Source organism: Molossus molossus, unplaced genomic scaffold (genome assembly GCF_014108415.1).
Source record: "Molossus molossus isolate mMolMol1 unplaced genomic scaffold, mMolMol1.p scaffold_m16_p_13, whole genome shotgun sequence".
In the NCBI taxonomy this organism is placed as follows: Eukaryota; Metazoa; Chordata; class Mammalia; order Chiroptera; family Molossidae; genus Molossus; species Molossus molossus.
The window spans coordinates 46336666-46357730 of NW_023425348.1; the positions used below are offsets into that span (position 1 = coordinate 46336666).

General features: G+C 55.6%; 1 protein-coding gene across 1 annotated transcript in view; it reads left to right on the forward strand.

The window, feature by feature from the left end:
* The first annotated feature begins 421 nt into the window (after nt 1–421).
* Nucleotides 422–21065, forward strand: part of PDE2A (phosphodiesterase 2A) — a 63750-nt gene continuing 43106 nt past the window's right edge. Inside the window, exons 1-2 of the mRNA XM_036258962.1 lie at nt 422–602; nt 11717–11778. Of these exons, the coding sequence (XP_036114855.1) occupies nt 584–602; nt 11717–11778 (81 nt within the window). The 5' untranslated portion in view covers nt 422–583. The remainder of the gene's footprint in view (nt 603–11716; nt 11779–21065) is intronic.

The following is a 21065-nucleotide window of genomic DNA, read 5'->3' on the forward strand; positions in this document are numbered from 1 at the left end:
GGCCCCTTTCCCCCAGTCCACCCTCCGCGCTACCCTTCACTGCGCTCTGCCTTGAGGCTCTGGCCTGGCTCCAGGACTTTCTAAGTGGTGGGGAAGAGGACATGATCAGACAAGAGAGGGGCTCTGAGAGGCGACCCCTGCGAGGTAGAGAAAGGAGTGGCAATGGGGCGAGAGAAGGGAGAGAAGGCTGGGGGCCGGCTACCTGGCGGGGATCCTAATATCGGACGAGCTGGAAGACTTGAGAGCGGAGAGATAAGGGAGGTGAGAGCTGGTGGGGGTCTGGTCGGGGTCGGACGATCGGATGAGCTGAGAGGTGCTGTCCAGGGTGGTGGGGTGATAGGCGGGGCCGGGCGGCCGCGGGGCGGGGAGTGGGCGGTCCGGGGCGGGGCCGGGAGGACAGTAGCGCGGACCCGGCGAAGCTGTCGCGGACGCGCTGACCGAGCGCAGCGGCCGGGCCGGCGGGCGGGCGGGCGGCTGCGAGCATGGTCCTGGTGCTGCACCACATCCTCATCGCTGTTGTCCAATTCCTCAGGCGGGGCCAGCAGGTCTTCCTCAAGCCGGACGAGCCGCCGCCGCCGCCGCCATGCGCCGACAACCTGCAGGTAGGGGGGCCCTCCGCACCGGGCACGACAGAAGCGGGTGTCGGTCAGCGCCCGGCCGGGTCCTCCGCGGAGCGTTCGGTCGCCGGCTCCGTGGTCCGCCCTGTCCCTGAGTCCTCCTTAGGATGGAGACCCTTCCCTAGTTCTGAATCCCACTCCTGTGCTGACTGCAGCCCATCCCCGGAGCCCTTGAAACCCCAGCTCACAGTCCAAACCTCACCCCAGACTCCGAACCGCTTTCGGATCCTCACTCCATCCAAAGCACTGAACTCCCAACACACAGTGAGACCCAGTCCACACCGAAAGCCCTTTCGAGCGTGGAACCACCTGCCTCCCAAATTAGTGGAGGACCCCTGCCCAAACTCCTAAGCAGCCACTATGTGTATCAGACTCCAGTCACACCCAGAACACCTGCGTCCGCGGCTCAGTCAGGACCCCGCCTCAGCACTGGGGTCTCACTCCAAGTTCCTGAACCTCTGCCACAGCCTCATCTGTGCCCCAACCCAGATTCCCACTCACACAGCTGGACTTCAGTCCTCACTTGGGACCCTACCTCAGGGTTAAATTGCCTCTTGCCATTACGTTTCTTTCTTCTGTGAAAGACCCTCCACCCCCTACCCTGTTCTTGTTTTTCCTCCCTCCCTCCTGCATATGAGGTCTTTTGGTATTTTCTGGGTTGTCTCACCCTGACCTCTTGTTTCTTTCTTGTTGTGGTGGTCCCACTTTATTGTTTGGTTTTTCCAAGTCTTTCTGGGCGTCCTCTCTCTCTCTGCTTCTCTCTTGTTTGGTCTCTTTTGCCCTTGTGCCTACCAATCTTGGTCTGTCACCCACCCTCCCTCAATTTCTCTAGGTCTCTATCTTTGTTCTAGGATCTCTCTTCTACCTGTTTCTGTTTTGGGTGAGAGGGATGGGCTCAGAGTACCGGGCTGGTTTCCCCAGGACCTCCACCTCTCCCATGTTGTCAGGCACGACATGGTATGGGCACTGGTGGAACAGACTAAACATGAAGTGTGTAGTGCTTGGGTGGTGCCCAGGGATCTAAGGCCAGTGACGGTGAGGCCCTGGGCTTTATAACTTATAAAACCCCTCAGCCTTGCTTTTCTGGTCTTGACGGGGAGCAGTGGGATGGGGAGGGGAGGAATAGACTGCGATCTGGTGTCAGTCACCTGTGGTGGGAGGTGTCTAGGGCTGACTTAGTCCGGGGTGTGTGTTGGTGTAAGACAGGCTGAGTTGCATGTGTTAAGTGTGCCTTGTGGGTGATCGTGTGTATTGTACCACGTAGTATTGTGTATGTTATCATGAGTGGGATTATTTGGAGGGGTTCTCGGGGGCTTATGGTGAGTGTGAGGATTGTGAGTGTATGGCATTGCATGCCATGTGTGGCTAGGGAGGCTAGGTTGGGGGTATGGAGTGGCAGGCAGCTGTATATACAACTACTGTGTGTATAGGGAAGTTCTGTGTATATGGCTGTGTGTCTGTCATTGTGGGGTGGAGTTGCAGGGACAGCTTGCATGGGGTATTGTGTGTGTGATTCTTTATGTTATTGGCTGTTGTACGTAGCCAGGAAGAGCCACTGTAGGAGCCTGAGAAAAGGTTTCATTGATGTCTTGGCAGAGGAGGTGGGGGTGGGAGGAGTTATGTGTGTCCGAGTGTGTTTGCGACCTAGGTACATGGCTTAGAGTCACTGTGTACTACATAGGCTTGCTTGGGAAATAGATTAGGACCTATGTGTTGGTGTCTGGGGGCCTTGTGTCTGGGGGCCTTGTGTCTGAGTGGTGGCTGTTTGAGAAACTCTGGGTGGGAAAGAGCAAAGCATCTAGGGCTGAAGGGTTCAAGACAAGGAGCTGGTTGACTGTGTGTGTAGTGTGCATTGCGTGTGTGTGTGTGTGTGTGTGTATGGGGGGCAGGATTGTCTATGCTGAGGGCTCTGTGTGCCCACAAACATGACATTTTGGTGTGACATTAGGTGCACACATTATCTATGCAGGGTGTATCTCTATGTCTGGGTGGTGAATGTTGAATTTAATTAGATGTGTGTCTGTGGTTAGGGAGGTGAGTGTGGGGTGTGTGAGGTGCATGGTGGGAGGTTGAGTGTGAGTGTGGTGTGAAGTGTGGGTGTGTGAGTTCTGTGACTTTTCAGTATGATGTGTGGATTATGTGATCTTTTCTCCCCGTGAGCTGTTTATGTGTGTGGTGAGGCGTATGTGAGGGTATCCAAGAAGATAAGAAGTGTGGAGGGTGTTGCGGGCTCTGGAATGTACTGCAGGGGTAAGGGACCGTGTGCATAAGGTGTGTGGAGTGAGGAAAGAGGTATGTAATGTTTGGGGTGAGCAGAATCCAGCAGGTGTCCCATACATGTTTGTGGAATGACGTGTGTGTGCAGGGAGGGGCTGGCTGCCATCCTGTCCTTGCTTTCCTGCTGATTAGGTCCCCAGAGATGCCCAGTGACGTTCTCTCATGGCCCCCTCAGGCCAGGCTGCGTCTACCCTTTGCCCTTCATCCTCCTCGCTTTGACCAAGGCCTTTGTCTCTGGTTTCCGGCTGAGCAGGCGCTGGACAGGCAGGCGGCGGGTGATGTCGAGGTCCGGGAACCTTTGTTCTTTTCCTCTTAGCCTGTCTCGTGTTTTGGGCCATTAGGAGGTGGGTGGGGAGAGGATGCACGTGTCGCAGGGTCACTGTGTTTACTACTACCTCACAGTGCTCCGCAGAGAGGAGGGGTCTGGGCCAGGCAGTGCCGCCTGGGTGGGAACCCGGATGACACGTCCTTAGTGCGAGAGTATCTTGGGCCGTGCTTGGAGTTAGGTGAGTTTGCCAATCATGAGGTCTTAGTCCCCTAGGTGGCCCAGTGCCCCTCCTGGCTCCCATGATCTCCAGGGTGCTGAGCAGCCAGTGCCCTGTTCTACATGTGGCCCGTGTTCTTCCCTTCTCGGTGGGGCCCCCAGGGAGGGTTCCTGGGCTGGGAGACAACCAGGAAGACCTTAGTCTATTTCCACTTTTGTTGACCCCACATCTGATGGAGGAAATAGTTCCTGTCCTCACAGAGACCCTTATCTGAAAAAGGAGGCCTGGTCATACCTTTGGGGACCCTCTAGTCTGATGGGGGAGATCCCATTTGTTGGAAGATCCAGGTCGTACCCTCCAGAGAAAACTATGAGTAAACATTATTGGGCAGCCAGCCTATCAGCAGTATTGGAGAGCATGAAAGGACAGGACTCCTGTCCTGGCCGGTGTGGCTCAGCATCTGGAGCATTAGCCCATGGACTGAAGGGTCTTGGGTTTGATTTCCAGCCAAGGGCACATACCTGAGTTGCAAGTTCAGTCTGTGGCATGGTTGGGGTCGTGCAGGAGGCAACTGATCCATGTGTCTCTCTCACATCAATCTCTCTCTCTCTCTTTCTCTTTCTCCCTCCCTCCTTCCCTTCCACTCTCTCTAAAAAATCAATGGAAAAATATCCTGTGGTGAGGATGAACAACAACAAAAGAAGAACAAAACGCCCATCTGGCCAATGTGGCTCAGTGGTTGAGCGTTGACCCACGTACCAAGAGGTCGCTGGTTCAATTCCCGGCCAGGACACATGCCCAGGTTGTGGGTCTGATCCCCAGTGGGGAGCATGCAGGAGGCGGCCAATCGATATTCTCTCTCATTGATGTTTTTATCTCTCTCTCCCTTGCATTTCCTCTCTCTCTAAAAAATCAATAAAGGAAAAGAAAAAAAAAGAACAGAACTCCTTATGGTTAGAAGGCACAGAGACTATCAGATTAGTCAGGGGAAGGGCTGGGACCAATGCCTCAGAAGTTTCTCTGAAGTGAATGGGCTTGAGCTGGGCCTTGAAGGGCGTGATGGGTGAACAGAGAAGTGTGGTCCTGGGCTGAGGAAGATTCTGACCCAACTGGAAAAAGGGATCCTGAAGGCGGCTGATCCTTCCCAAGCAATACTGTATGGCTTTGGATGGCCATCCCTGGGTCTCGTCCTTCTCAAGATTTTGCATCGCAGCTTTTGGCCCATCCCATTGTCTTTGGCTGGAATCATCATCATTGTCATTGTTATCTTTTAAGTAGTTCTTTCCGAATTCTAAGCTCCTTTCACAAATGTCTCATTTGACAGATTAACTCATTCAGTTGTCTAAAAGTATTTATCAGCACCTGCTATGCACCAGGCAGGCGCAGTTTTCAGTGCTAGAGTCATAGCTGGGACCAAATAGGCCTCATGAGATTCCCACCTTCTGTGTCTGAGAAACGCTGTCTCCTGGCCCAGCCACACTGCCAGCCCCCAGGCCCTGGGCAGATGGCCCTCCCTTCTGTGCTCCCCCAGCTTGATGGGCACCTGGTTCTCTGAGGCTCCCTCTTCAGATGCTGGGTAGGGACTGCCCATCCCATGTGTCCTGAGCTGGGCTTGCCATAGTCTAGATGCTCATAGCAATCATCAGATTTCATAACCCCCGTAGCCCAACCGCCATCTAGGGAAACTGAGGCCCAGAGTGGAGGGCGGGGGACCTTAGGCAGCCTCCCCTTTAGACCCTTCTTTAAGCAGCATTAGCAGAGGCCAAAAGTCAGGTAACTCGTCCAGGTTTCACAGCAAGGTGGCAGGGCCAGTCTCAGAATACAGCTCTCTTGGCCACCAGGCTGGGCTCTGGCCTCAGCACCATGCTGCTCCCTGGCTGGCCTCCGTGCTGCCTGCGGTGGGTAAATGATTATTAATGACCCCTCTGGCTAGGAGACAGGAAATGTTTCCCAGCCACAGCTGGGGACCTGCTCCCTGCCAGCCCCAGCCATCCATACCCGTCCTGGCCATGGTGTTGGTATTGATGTTATCTCCATTCACCTTAGCCTGCTTTGCTCCTGCTCATCTGCCTCCACCCCCCTCTTCTCTCAGGGATGAAGGACAAAAAGGAACAGAGCTTTCTCTTCTACATCTCTGTCTCTCTCCACTTCCTCCAACCTGATTCATCTCTACTTTCTTCCCTGCCCTCAGACAGCCAGAAGCAGCTTCTCCTCCAGGAAGCCACCCCTGAATGCACTGCCAGCCCCTCCAGTGGCCCTGTCCTGGGCCCTGGCCACTGAATCGTCTAGTGCCTCTCTGGTGGTTTGCTCTGATGTCCCTAGGGCTGGGTTGGGGAAGTCCTATGGCCTGTCCTCAATTTGTCTCAGATTTGACCCATGGAGGATCCTCTCAGATGCTTCCTCCAGGAAGTCCCCAGCCTCACCCCAGAACTCTCTTTCCCTCTGAGCACTCCAGCCCTGCCTGTCCACGATACAGTGTACTTCCAGGACGTCATAGGTGGACATTAAGTGAACACCTACTATGTGCCTAGCAGAGAGGGGAGGCAGAGATGAGCGTGGTGTGGCCTTAAAGTCCTGCCACACATCACCCCAAGTCTGAGAATGCATCTTCCCACAGCAGGTAGGCAGACTGAGGTACCAGGCTGCCGTGGACAGGTGATGGGAGGAGGGAGGGGCTCAGGCACAGATTGATGCTGGTAGACTGTGGGTGAGAGCAATGCTGGAGAGAAACCAAGGGGCCATCGTGGGACAGAGCTGAGGCCCTTAATCTAGCCCAGAGTGAGAGGGAGGGGCAAGTTGAGGATTTGTCAGGAGGAAACATATCTAAACTGGGAACTAAGGGAGAGTCAGGAGAAAGTTCTGGACAGGGAGGAGAAAATGGTGAGTGTGAAGGCTGGTTGGTGACAGAAAGAAAGTGTGGTTCCACAGTTTGGGAAGCAGGACCCTGGACTACTGGGTGGGATTGGGGGTGGGGTGGTGAAGCATCAAGAGAGGAAGAGGCTGGCAAAGCTGGCAGGGGCCAAATTGTGCGGGGCTTATAAGCCATGTCAAGGAATTTGGACTTTTTCCAGAAGGATCTGGGCATTGGGGGAAGAGTCGAAAGCAGGGCAGGGATGGCTTAGACCTGTGTGTTAGGGAACCCCCTGAGCCAAGGGTGGAGACCACACAGAAGGAGGGAGGGGGGAAGGGGGCTGCCTGTGTGGAGACATGTGCAGCATGGTCCAGACAAGGATGATTAGGCTGAGACAGGGAAATGTCAAGGATGGAGGGAAGAGACAGGGGGTGAGGGGTGGAAGAGGGAGTTGGTCATCTGTAGAGGTGAGGGGAGAAAGAGAATGCTGCTGCTCCTGGCATCGGGGTGAGGGAGGTCAGGGACTGAGAGCAGATGCCTGGGCCTGTGTCAGGGCTTGAAGGACCAGAGGTTTTGGGAAGGCCTCCCGGGTCAGCAACTTTGAGGCTAGATGGAGGCCGGAGACCCGGACCGTGATCTGGCTGCTGCGTCTTCCTCTGTAGCATAGGACTCAGCTCTGCCCTGGGCAGAGAATGTTCAGAATTAAAAAATTAAAACAATCTCTGAAATGTACTATTGAATAAAATTCAAATTAAAAAATGTATGCATACATTCTAAAATGAGTTAAAATGTAATTTTATGAAAATGCTAAACATAGTAAACCTCAACTGTTTCCCTCCACTTTGGATCTGGCCCCCTAGAAGCTGCTGCCTCTGGTGTGGCTGGACCCTGGGGGTTCCAGGACCTTCTGGTCTTATATTCAGGGCACCTCCTCTGGGGAGTCTTCCCTCCGATGGTGACTTTTCCTGTCCCCCGCCTGAGGCAGTTGGCCCCTTGAGCTCTCTCCATCTATGGTTGCCTTTATTTGGGGGGCCTAGGTACAGAACTAGGGGGAGGGGAAAGGTGAAGGAGTTGCAGGAGCTGAGGGTAATTTTCAGACAAATTTTACGGTTTCCGGAACTCCAAAATGTTGAGATCCCATTTTGTAGCTCAGGGTTGGTTCCTGCTTGGCTTCCACTCGGAGAATCTTGCACAAGGCTGTTTTCTGGGCTGCATTTTCTCATCTGTAACAGGAGGAAGTTGGGGTCAATATCTCCAGGGAGTTTATGAGCTCTAGGGATAGATGACAGGACCTAGCCCTGTCGGTCTACGGGTTCTAGCCGTCCGGGGCTCTCAGCGCCCGGCCGGGCTGTGTGGAGGCGTGGTTGTGCGGTTCCGACATTCTGTGACTTTAAGATGCTGAGGCTCCAGGAGCTGAAGATGCAGACATTCTGTGAATCCAGGATTCTAGAATTTGATGATTTGATGATTCAATGATTCTAAATGGGGCTGCTGAGAAGAGCTGCAACCACCTGCCTTGTTAATGTCGATGTTCAGTTATTAAAACAGAACAAGAAGCAATGGAGACAGATAGCTTCTGGTGGCAGGTGGCCCCCGCCTCCAGGGAGGGCTGAGCTTGCATTAGGTGGGGAATGAGCCCCAATCTGGGTCACACAGGCTTTCTCTTGCCACAACAGAATTGGTGTGTGGGCATGTGTGAGCTCCGCCACTCCCTTCGCTGGCAGGGTAAGAGGTCATTTCCCCCATCCCCCTGCCTCCATCCCCCAACCATTCCAGATTATGGCAGAGAGGAGTGCCCTTGTCTCAGCCCCTAAAGTCTCTGGGCAGAAATGTCAACAGTGGAGGAAGGAGAGGCCTGCTCGCCCCCCTCCCTGGCAGCCTGGCCTGAGGGGGAAACAGGACATGAGTGCTTCCTGGACACAGACACGGAAACGCAAGCCCCTGCCTGTGAGGGCCCTACGCACAGGCCTCCGACCAGGGCAGAGGCCAGGGCAGCCAGAGGGGCAGTGTGGGCGTTGGCCAGGGGCCCACCAGCACCCCTTGAGCGCAGGCTGAGGAGGGAGAACCCTGCTTGAGCCCTGGGGATGGCTGTGAGAAGGGCTTAAGGAAGGGGGGTGGTCCCAGGCCAGGATGCCTGAAGAATTGATGACTGATTGATACTGCCCTGTGGCGCGGGCCTCCTGGCACGAGGCCAGCCCATCTGTCCAGCAGCTCGCTGCCTCTTGGGTTGTGCACATACCTCAGTACCAGAGTTGGGAGCGAACATTCAGGCTGGAGAAAAGGATCTCAGCCCTCTGGGGAGCCCGCCCACCCCCACCCCCCCACGGGGTTCCTCAGAAGCCTAGTGCAAAGCCAGACCACTGCCGGGTTTGCAGATCAGGTGACAGAGGCTGCGAGCAGCCCCAAGTCACACAGTGCAGCAGGGCCCGAAACCTGGCTTCCTGATCTCCAGTCCTGGGTGCTCCCCCTTTCCCTTGAAACACTTGGAGAGCAGGAGTGGGGGCAGGACTCAGGTTGGGGGGCAGAGCCCTCGTCTGTCACCCTCCATCTTTCTCCTCCCACAGGCCAGAAGGCAAATAGGGTGGTGACAGCTGCTCCCGTCACCCACAGACTCAACTGTCTACCACCTCCTGTCTTGGCCCTGAGGACAGGGTCCCCAGCAGGGGGCCCCTCCCCAACTGCCCAGCTCTCCCTGGGGTTTCCCTCTGCCCCTCAGCCATGCCTCTTCCTGTGACCCCATTCCTCATCCGGTCTCTGCTGCCCTCGGGCTCTTGCCCCATCCTTGCAGTCTCCCCTCCAGCTGTCTTTGTGTGCTGACCTCTCAAAAGACAGACTTGGAAGGGCCCCAGGAGATCCTCAAGTCCAACCCTTTTATTCTTCAGATGAGGAAGGTAACTCAGGGAGCGGAGGTCCTCAGAGGGGAAGCTGCACAGTTGGTTGTGGCAGGGCCTAAGTCCCCTGGGTCATGGAAGCACACTGCCCCAGCGTCAGGTGTCTCAGGTTTGAGGACTGGTTATAACCAACTCGACAGATTTCTCTCTTCAGACCTGAGCTCTTCCTTTCTCTTCTTTGCCCAGATTACTTTCTTCTCTATTACTGTGCCTGCTGCCTGGCTGACCCCTACCTTGGGCAGACCCAGCCCCCAGGACATATACTAGAGCTCAGGACTCCATGACTGGGAAGCGTACCCATGTACACATGGACACAAGCAAGTACATACATGAGTATATACAAGTCCCAGGTGAAAATCTGTATCTCATAGTTAGGAGGCTGTCTTGGAGCCTAGTGTTTTCTTCCTTTGACTCACCACACACCTCCTCCAGGTAGTCCCCCAGGACCTCTCTACAGACCATCTCCATCCCACTATACCCTTTGCAAGTTGATGAGCCTAGATTCTGCCTCTGTGACCCCAAGGGAATGGCCAAGTCCTCCGCTAGTCCTCGAGCCCCTCCTTCAGTGTTCCCTCCTTCTGTCTCCAGGAGGGGCTCAGCTTCCTGTGGCTGGGTGGGGAGAGCCCTGAGGTCCCCAGAGGACAGTGGGACAATGGGGAGGTGGTGACAAATGAGACATTGCATCTTCCCCAAAGCAGGCTCCACCCTACCCTGACCTCTTGGCTGGTGTCTGGGGCACAGCCCTGGCCTGTGGTTCCCTGGGGACTAGGGTCTGACTCCACACCCTTGACCTCTCAGTGTGAGGTCAGAGAATCAGAACTCCTGACCCCGCAGCAGCAGTTCTCCAACCGGGGGCCGTGGAGCCAGGTCCAGGGCGCCGGCAGCATAGAAACAGGGTGGTGTCGGTACCTGGGGCCTCTGGGAGGGGCGAGCGGGCTGCTCCGACTGCGGGGGTTAGAGGCAGGAGGGGGGGGTTATGGGTTATGGAGGCGCTGTGAATGCCTAGCTGAGGCTCTTCCTGTCTACCTTCCCCAAGCTTGAAGTTGGTGACAAGGAACCAGAGGGTGAGGGGCAGTGGGAACTCAAGTGAAACCAGCTGCCCCCTCTCAGGGAAGGGGGGGGCTGTCCCAGGCAGCGCAGTGGGTGGACCATCCGAGGCCCATGGAGGAGAAGTCTCAGGCCTGTAGACAAAAGGGATGGGCCCTGGGGTCAGGCACTTATCTGGGCCCTCGTCATTTCCTCTGCCGGACATGGCTGGGTTAGCAGGGTCATCGCACAGAGGGAAGGAACAGGCCAGAGCCACTGCACACCAGGCCCCACAATGGACTCAGGCACATGGTTAGTAGTTAGTAGTTAGTCCCCATAGAGGCCGGGCCATGTGGCCACAGTCACCTGCGAGTGGCCACATCGAGACCCTTGCCCTGCACGCAGACCCCCTCATCCTGAGCCACACTCAGGCCCAGCTGTAGGCATGGCTGAACAGGGAGACCCCACAGGACACAGGGGCGTGTGGGACAACGAGACACCCTGCCACAGCCACACCACAAGCATCCACACACCAAGTGCAGCTACTGTCACCCCTGCGACCCAAGGAGAGCCGTAGATTCCAGCAGTCATGGGCAGGCATCCAGGGCCTGGGTGAGAAGAGGGGGGCACCAGGCAGGGAACCCAGACCCCCTATATCAGACTGTGCCCTCCCTCCAGCTCGCTGAGGGCCTGAGACTGTTTATTTCCTAGCAGAGATGGGTGTCTCATGCTCCCTCCCCCTCCCTGTCCCCACCACACGCTTCGGAAGCTGCCAAATCAAATCAGGCCCTGCACCCGCGCCAGGCTGGCATGGTGGCCAGCAGCTGACGGGAATGAAGCCAGGCTCAGAATATCCCACCGCCTGTGCCTGTCCCATGCTTGGGTGTGCTGTGGGGTGGGGGTGGGGGTGGGGGTGGGGAGGGGCAGCCGGCCCCTGGGCAGCGCCTCCCACAGAGGCTGGGTTGTGGATGCCACCTGGCCGGTGGGGCCCTGGAGACCAACTGAGCAGCCCCGCAGTGTTGGAGGAGCTGTGGAGTGGTGCCGGTGGCACACAGGTTGGGGAGTCCATTTGAAGCCCAGACAAATGGGCGCCAGGTTGGTGTTGGGGGCACACACACACACACACACACACAGAGGAACGCATACATTTAGGGTTCACAGCAACCCTACCTGGGAGCCTGGCCCAGCCACTATGTGAGCTGAACACTACAAATCCCATTTTATAGATGGGGAAACTGAGGCTTAGAGAGGGCTACTGAACTTCCCTGGAGAGAAGCAGAGGTGAAGAGGTCCTGGGAAGGGGTAAAATGTGGTGGATTCCACTTCTGAGGGCCCCCTGGCTAAGAGGAAGAGCTGGGCCCTGTTCTCAGAGTCGAGGGGCAGAGAATGTGCCAGAGCTAGAGGGGCCCAGGGAAGCAGGGTGCGGGAAGGGAGTGGGGGGAGAGCAGGGTGCGATCAGGCTGCTCTCCCTGGACAAGAAGCCTGGGGTCTGCTGGGGCTGGGTGGGCAGCAGGCTGGGGAGAAGGGGAGGACTGGCAGGCTGAGCCCCTGGCCTTCTTGTCTCTGCAGCTAACCGGGACCTCCTTGCCCAGGAGCCAGTGCCCCCAGGAAGTAGAGACGCCCGCCTGGAGGTGAGAGCTCAGCGGAGGGGGAATGGGTGGGCTCGAGGGCTGGGGTCTGTCTGAGCAGTGCCCCCACCCCTGGGAGAACTGGGAGGCTGGAGCCGAATCCAAGCCCCACCCCCTCCAGCCTAGGTTCACCCCACATCCAGACCCCTAACCCCACACCAAGACCACCAACCCCACCCCATTCCTGCCTGGGGTTCCCTCCCACTGAGGGTTGGCCCTCCCCCCAGGTCACCTGGGAGTCATTTCAGACTCCTCTCTCATCCTCCCCAACCATTCCCCTTCCATTCTCTGCCTTAAGTATTTCATGAATTTCTCTCCTCCTTTCCATTCCCGCTGCCGGCCCCGTCTGGGCAGCATATTCCCCCTGGGCAGCTCACTGCTGCCTGCTTTCGGTTGCCCCTATCCTTCATGTCGCTGCCAGAAGGATCTTTCTAACATGCAAACCTGAGCTTGTCACTTTTCCGCTCAAAAATTCTCCATGTTACCCATCCCCCTGCTTCCTCTGCAGCCCCAACCAGGCCACAGTCCCCCCTTCATCCATTCCTCCTCCCCAGAACCACGCCTGCTGGCCTCTCCCTGCCTCAGCTTTCCAAATCCTTCTGGGCTCAGCTCTAGCCTCCCCTCCTCCGGGAAGCCCTCCCTGCCCCAACCCCCTCCTCTGAGCTCTCCTGCCCAGGCAGTCAGATGCTGGCATTCTGCTGTCTGCCGCTGCGCCGTTTTCTCCGTTATGTGACTCTGTGTCTCCCTGTCTGAACTGTGAGCTCTGAGGCCGGGCACTGTGCTTTTCTTCATTTCTGAGTCTCAGTGAGTGCATTTCCTTTGCCATGGGGGCTGCCACCCCAGCCCCTACCCATGCCTTCGAGGTGCCTCAGGAAGCTTCAGTGCTCAGAGGGGCCTTGAACAGCAGAGATGGGGTGGGCGGGGGTGGTGAAGCTAGGCACGGAGGAGAGGTGTGTGCAAAACGAACCGAGCAGCAAGACCAGCAGAGCCCACGCCTGTGCCCAGGCCTGGCTGAGGAAGGGGAGCACCAGCCCCTCCTCTGTGCCGGGGGCTTGAGACACATTTCCCTGTTGAACCCTCACAGCCTCCCTGTGAGGCAGGGGTTGTTATTCTCCTTTCACATCTGGGGGAGCTCAGGCCTACTGGGGTCACACAGAGTCAGGGCAGAGCTGAGAGTGGCGCCCAGATTGTCTCATGCCCAACCCCTGTTCTCTCCCGCCTCCTGGAAGACTGGGAAAAACAGGGCCCGGGCACAGGGGTCAGCACGGGCTCCCTGCTGGGACGTGGGGCCAAGCCCTGAGAATGTCCCTATAGCTGTGAGCTGGGGAAGGGGTGGGGCCGGAAAGTCATTATTAATTTATTTATGGCCATGGCATTCCCTGTGGGGTGGGGCTCCCCCAAGAGCTGGGACAGATGGTGTTCCTGGGAGCCAGCAGTGTCTCAGCAGCTGCTGCCACCCGCCAGGAAAGACTGTATTTGTCATCCTCCCAGGAAGCCATGAGGGAGAGGGCTTTGGAGAAGCTGAGACCCTCCTGGGCAGTGGGAGCTGGGCGCCGAGAGAAGGGGCCAGGCCAGGCTCCTCGTTTATGCCTCTGTGCACAGCCCCCTGGGCCCAGGCCCTTGGCCCTGCTCTCTCTCTGCCAGTCCAAGGTCTGCCCCACCTTCCCAGCCTTGCCAAGCCGTACCCTTGCCATGGGGCCTCCCTGGGTCATCCCCATTGGATCCCTTTGTCTCTGTTCTCTCTCTACCTTTCCTCTGTCTGGGTCCCGCTGCCCTCTCCTTCAGACCAAGAATCTTAAGCTATGAGGCCCTCACCTCTCAGCTCTGTCCTGCCCCCCATCCCCATCCCACACCCAACCAGAAGATGGCAGGTGTCTGCCTGGACTCTAGGCAGAGTCTAGTCTATTTCTGGGTTCAGTTAGCACCCTATCCTAAGTGCCCAGGCCCCCACTCAGCCCTATTGGGAGAGAGAGCTTACCACCCTTGGGGACTCCCCAACACAGAAAGGACAGAACTGGAGAAAGCAGAGAGTTTAGGGTGTTGCTCAGACTATAGGGCCAGCTAGAGGGAAAGAGAGAAGAGGGATGGGAGATGATGAGGAGCCTCCTGTCGGGTGAAGGCTGGCGAGACAAGGCAGCCTCATCTAGAGAACAGACCATGGGGTCAAATGGGCATGAGTTCAAGTTTCCGTTTCCCCACTTCCCAGGTGTGTGAGCTTGAGCCAGTCCCTTCACCAGCCTGAGCATCAGGTTCCCCACCTGTCAAAGGGATAAGAAGCTCCATCATTATTGGACGTAATCACTTGTTAGACATAATCACACAACAGCTGCTGGAAGAAGTCACAAAGACAGTATTGTGCAGTGCCTGGTCCACAGCAGGTCCTTGGAGGGAGCCGGCACCCTCCCTGCTTCCCTCAAGGGTGAGCTCCTTGGACCAGGACTAGGCTGTGACCTGTGAGACAGAGTGCACTGCAGGCTGAGCTGGGGTTCATGAAGGCTCTGTGGGTACCGCACATTCTCCTGGCACTGGCAGCACGGCAGCCAGGAGAGCAGGGCTGCCAGCACCCATCCCCACCTACCGGGCATCTGTCCAGCACAGCCCTGGGATGGGTCCCTGGCCCCTGTGCCAGCTGGCCGGCCCGGGGAGAGGCTCTTCAGATTCAGCCTGGAACCCTCCTCTGGGGCCAGCGTCATTACTCCCTCTGGATGTCAGGGTGGAGGCAGTTTACACAGTGAACTGAGCATACTGGGTCCATGCCCTCTCTGTGCTGGCTCTCAGGGCCCAGGAGGGCGCTTGGGAGCCCTAGCGGGGGTGTAGGCGGGGGGCGAGGCAGACATGGACAGGGGCACAGGTATGCTCTGCCCAGCACTGGCTCCTCCGTTGCTGCCCTTGGGATGAGTAAAGACCATGCCCCTTGGCGTGGCATTGCCAGCCCTGAGTCCCCTCTTGTCTGCACCTTTCCCCCAGACGTGGCAGCGCTCACTCCGCAGGATACCAGCTCTCCCTGGCCTCCCTGCCTTTGCTCTCACTGACTTCTCTCTCTGGGGTGTCTTTCCCCCTCTTTTTTCCCCCAACTAGTACTTCCTTATGAAGTCCCAAATTAGATGTCATCTCCTCTGTGAAGTCCCCTCAGATTGCTCTTTCCACCTCAGGTCAAGTCAGTCTCCCATCTTTCCGGTGCACTCACAGCCCCCAGGCTTCTCTGAGCTTGGAGTCAGGTAACTTGTTACCCCATGTGGTAATGAACCTTTCCCATGCAGTTATAAATACCTGGCTGCTAGGAAAAAGGCTGTCTCCTGTGTCTCTCCTGGACCCATGTGGGACCTGGTAGAAGCCTGGTATATAGTAGGTGCTCAATAAGTGTTTCTTGATCAAACGAGAATGACTGAGGTTGGAGTAGTTCCAAGAAGGGGGCAGTTGCTGGATCGGTGGCAGTCTCGGAGACTTGCTGGTGGAGAAAGTCTTGGGACTTCGAAGACAGGGAGGGTCAAGGCCACTGACTGATGAGGCCAGAGATCAGCTGGATAGTCAGAGAAGTCTGTGTGGTCAGCTTCTGACAGAACCACCTGAGAGCAACAAGGACCTGCACAGGACCCGGAACAGCAGAGACAGGAGCCTGGAACAAGGACTCGGACCTAGAAGGGGCTGCAGGAGGCTGGCTTCATGCTGAGAACCCAGCTCCAGAAACCTCCCTGCCCTGGGTCCTGAGCCAAGGACCACTTGGTCCCAGAGTCTGGGCCGAGGTGGAGGCTACCGCGGTGAATAAGTGGGTCCAGCGTGGGTCCAGCATGGTGAGAGAGTGCTGGGGAGGGCCCAGAGCCAGGGTGGTCGTGTAAGGGGGGATTGCCACGGGGCTGAGAACAGCTTCGCAGGTGAAAGGAGGGCTGTGCACCCCCGCGGGCTGCCGCTCTCTCCGGAGAAGGGTCAATGTCCCTGGAGCCCAGGCGACTGGGCAGGGAGCACTGGGTTGAGGCTGGAAGGGCTGCTGCAGGCAGGACTTTTCAGATCCGTATATTAGAGTCTTGAGTGAGCGCTTCTAATGGGCAGATGTGTCAGCCTCCTCCTGGATTCTGCACATCAGAGCAAGTGGCCTTAATGATGCCCTGTGGCCCCAGGGAGCTGCTGCCAACAACTTAGCACAGCATCTGTCATCCACAGGGGCCCTGAGGCCCTGCCATCTGTCTGTGCCCACCTGTTGGGCTGCACAGGCCTGGGCTGTACAGGGACTTGGGCCAGGGAGGCGGTCTCAGCTACCACTCCAGCCTGTCTCTCTGTCGGTCTGTCCATCCATCTGTTCATACCCCTGACTAACTGAGGACAAGGCAGAGATGGGCAGACACAAGTCCTGCCATCAGAGAAGGTTCACCTGAAGCGGTGGCATCAAGCACCAGGGACTGGCACCCAGAGAAGCCTCAGGCTGAGACGGGGTGAGGCTTGTGGGCCGGCCAAGGCCCTGGGAGGTCCGGCCCACTCGGGCTTAGAATGGAGGCTCACAGAGAGCTAGGGACTGGCTCAGGGGCACACAGCAGGTCTGAGGAGGTGCTGGGCTAGATACTTTGGGCCCAGGATGAGGTTTCTCTGGCTGGCCCTTCCCCCACCACCCTGCCTGGCCCTTGGCTGTAAACACAGAGAGAACAAGTTCCGTTTCTCGGGAAATATTTATCTCAGGCCGTGTGGGGAGCGTGTGCTGGCCTCTGCGTGTCCTTCCTGCGGGCTGACCTGGGGCAGGAGGTGAGGGGCTTGGCAGCTGTTGGGGGCAATCTGTTGGGGGCCCAAAGGCAGGGCAGGAAGGGCGTGCCCTGAGGCTCCTGCTTGAAGCCAGAATCTGAACGCTGGTTTGGAGGAGAGGAGCGAGCTAATGGGAAAGAAACTGGTTTCTCTCCAAATCCCACAACATAACCTCCTCCTCTCTCGTGTTCCTGCCTTCATCCTTGTCAGCCTTGCTCTTTCGCGTTCCTGCCTCCAGGCCTTTGCTCCCGTCTGGTGCCCCAACCTGGGAAGTCTTTTCTTCTTCCTCTTATTTCCAGCCCTCAGCTGGCTTCCTGGAAGCCTTCCCTAACTCTCTAACCCCTAACCCTTCGTCCTTCCCTGTCTACTGCCTGTCCCCCTCCTCCGGCTCCCAGCAGCTTCAGACTGAGCCCCTGGACCAGCTAAGGTCTTGTCCCGAGCTAGTCAGACAGTGGAGTCAGCTTCTTCCAGGCTGCCCACGGGCACCTCTCCTGGGAAGCACAGGCCTGGGCACCTGGGAGGGGCCAGGCCCAGGAGCCCTTGCAGTGGAACCAGCACAAGCTCGGGAACTTGGGAACACAAGCAGAGACGGGGCGAGGCTGACTAATGGGGAAAATCCCGTGAGTCCCGCCAGATGAGAGGCAGAGGGCCCGGGGTTCCTGCGGGTCAGCTCTTGGGCTTTGGGCTGTGTGTCACAGGCTGGGCCAGGCCTGATGGGGCCTGACAACAGGAAATTCTTGGAGGAACCAGCAGTGGCTAAGGACTTGGAGCACAACAACAGGAAACAACCTTGACATGGGGCAACAGCTCTGCGATTACCCTGCGGGGCGGGGAGAGGGGAGCTTGTGGGGTCCTGAGTGATGTCGGGGTGACATGGAGACCCTAATTGTGGGGCAGTGAGTGTCTTCTGAGAGTGTGACACTGAGCATGTGATGTGTGATATCAAATATATGACCTTGATCATGGGACACTAAGTGGAGAGTGGGTGAGTCATTGAGTGTGACCCTGGGTGTGATATCGAGTGACACCAAGTGTGTGACGTTGAGGGTGTGACGTCATGAGGATCAAATATGTAAATGTGGGTGAATGATACTGTGCAACAACAGGCGTGGCCCTGAATTTGTGGTCCGGGTGTCTGACACTGAATTGTGAAACTGAGTGTGTGGCCCAAGCTTCTGAAAGAGTGAGGCTGAGCGTGCAGCCGAGGGTGTGCCATGGAGTGGCATCAGAAGTCTGGAAACCAGTGTGGTGCTGCGCGGCCCTGAGCCTGACATGGGTGTGTGATGCTGTTTGTCACGGCTGTGGCCATGTGAAATGTGAGCACGTGACACTGTGTGTGACGCTGTGTGGGAAGACCCCGGTGGGGTCCGGCAGGGGAGTGGCGCTGTGGCTGCAGAGCATGTGTGGGGGACGAATCGGAAGGGCTGAGAGGAGGCGGGCAGACAGGTGGGAGGCTACTCAGCCCGGGCAGTGGTACCTGGCCTGGGGGATGGCGGAAGAGTTGGAGAGAAATGGATGAACTTCAGAGATATTTGGAAGGTAGAAATGACAGAATTTGCTGACAAGCCAAAGGGAAAATGGTTTTTCACGTGAAGAACAACTGATGGATGGTGCAGAGGTTACTGAGATGGGTGAAGACTGGAGGAAGGTCAGGGTTAGCGGGATCGGGGCGAGCAAGGAGGCAGAAATGAAGAGAACTGTTTCGGAGGTAAGTCAAACACCCAGGCGAAGATGTCCAGTGGGCAGCAGAGGGCAGGCTGGGGATATATTTGGGAGTTGGCCAAATATTAAACCGTGGATCTGGCTGGGATGACCTAGGGAGAGGTCAGGACTGAGCCCCCAGCCCCTAGCCTGAGGCTCGCCTACTCGGTCACCTAGAGGCTGGGGAGGAATGAAGGAGCAGTAGAGACAGAGGAGTGGTCAGGGAGGGTTAGGGGACCAGGAGGGTGGGAGGGGAGAGGCTTAACGCAGAAAGCTTGCTGCTGCACCATGAGGTCAGGTGGGGGCTGGGAGGTTGTGCTGGCCTGGGCCATATACACGAGCCTGACTGACAAGAACCGTGTCAGTGACAAGGTGGGGCCGGAAGCCAGATGGCCTGTGCAGATGGTGTGAGGGAGGTGAAGACAGAGCATGGTCAGCCCTTTGAAGCGTTTGGTTGTGGAGGACGTAGAGAAGGGGCGTGGATGCTGGAAAGAGGCGTGAGATCAAGGGAGGGTAAAATTGTTTCATTATGGACTATTTTAAACACACAATAATAGAGAGAATAATACAATAATCTTGCCACATGCCCATCACCCAAATCTAACAGTTATCAAGATTTGAGTACATTCTGTTCATCTATCACTCCTTCCTCCTTTTTTTCATTTTCTTCCCTAAAGTACTTTATAAAAAATTTTAAATTATGGTAAAATATACAAAACATAAAAATTACCATCTTAACCATTTTCTTTTTAATCCTCACCCAAGGATATTTTTTCCATTGAGTTTTAGAAAGAGTGGGTGGGAGAGAGGGCAGGGGAGAGAGAGAGAAATCAACACCTGATTGGTTGTCCCCCTCACGCACCCAGGTACCCTTGATGAGGAATTGAACCTGTGACCCTTCAGTGCATGGGCAGATGCTCTAACCACTGCACTACACCAGCCAGGGCATCTTACCCATTTTTAAGCAAATGGTTTAGTAGGGTTAAGTATGTTCACATTGATGTGCAACCAATCTCCAGAACCTTTTCATTTTGCAAAACAAAACTTTCACCCATTAAACACCTCCCCTTCCACCACCCCTGGCAACCACCATTCTACTTTTTGTCTCTGAATTTGCTGCTCCGGGAACCTCATACAAGTAGGACATACAGCATTTGTCCTTTTGTGACTGGCTTATTTCACTTTGGGTAATGTCCTCAAGGTTCTTCAGTGTTGTCCTCTGTGTCAGAATTTCCTTCGTTTTTGAGGCTTAATAATATTCTATCGTGCGTATATACACATGTTATTTCGCCATTCATCCATTGATGGACCCTTGGGTGGCTTTCACCTTTTGGCTGTTGTGTATAACGCTGCTATGAACATAGGTATGCAAATATCCCTTCACAATTATGCTTTCTTTTTTTTTTTTTATCCTCACCCGAGGACATTTTTCGATATTTTGTTCAGATAAAGTGAGAGGAGAGAGAAACATCAACGTGAGAGCGACACATCGAGTGGTTGCCACCCACACGACCCGACCAAGGCTGGGGACAAACTGCAACCGAGGTACGTGCCCTTAGCGGGAACTGAACCCAGGTCTCTCCAGACCGCAGGCCTACGCTCTAACCGCTGAGCCAAACCGGCCAGGGCCACAATTATGCTTTCAGTTTTTCTAGATATATACCCGGAAGTGGAATAGCTGGATCATGTGATAATTTTATTTTAAAAATCTGAGAAACACCATACTGTTTCCACAGTAGCTATACCATTTTACATTCCCATCAATAGTATACCAGTAGGGTTCCAATTTCTCCACATCCTTGGCAACACTTGTTATTTTATCTATTCATTTATTTTACAGTAGTCATTCTAATGGTGTGGAGTGGTCTTTCACTGTGGTTTCGATTTGCGTTTCCCTAATGATCAGTGATGTTAAGCATCTTTTTTGTGTGCTTCCCAATCATTTGTGTATATCTTCTTTGGAGAAATGTCTATTCAAGTCTTTTGCCCATTTTTAAATCAGGTCTTTTGTTTTATGGTTGAGTTGTAGGACTTTTAAAAAATATATTCTGGCCCTGGCCAGTTTGGCTCAGCGGTTAGAGCGTTGGCCTGCGGTCCACAGAGGCCCGGGTTTGGTTCCCGCTAAGGGCATGTACTTCGGTTGCAGTTGGTCCCCGGCCCTGGCTGGGTTGTGCGGGTGGCAGCCACTGATGAGTCCCTTTCGTGTCGATGTTTCTCTCTCTCTCTCTCTCCCTCCTGCACTATCTGAATAAAAAAGTGGTGGAAAAATGTCCTTGGGTGAGGATAAAAAGTATATATATCCCCCTTATCACATGTAAGATCTGCAAATATTTTCTCCTATTTTGTAGGTTGCTTTGCTGTTTTTTTTTAATCCTCACCTGAGGATATTTTTCCATTTATCTTCAGATAGAGCGGGAGGGAGGGAGGGAGAAAGAAAGAGAGAAACATCAGTGTGAGAGGGACACATCGATTGGTTGCCCCCCACACGACCCCAGCCGGGGCCCAGGATGAACTGCAACCGAGGTACGTGCCCTTGGCCAGAATCAAACCTGGGACTCTTTGGTTCGCGGGGCGATACTCTAACTGCTGAGCTAAACCGGCCAGAGCTGCTGAAATATTTTAAAGTAAATCTTGTCATTTCATCAAAGGTGGATTTTATTAGGGTCAGAAAGTCCTGAATGGCATTGAAATGTGGTGGCAACACAGAGCCAGCTTGGAACTGTGTGTGTGGTGCTGTGTGAGCAGGACCTTATGGACATTGGGCGTGGTGTGTGACATTGGGGATGGGGCACCCTGAGTGACGTTGAGAGTGATAGTTTCACCATGGGTGGCCCTGTGACACCAGTGATGTGTGATACTGT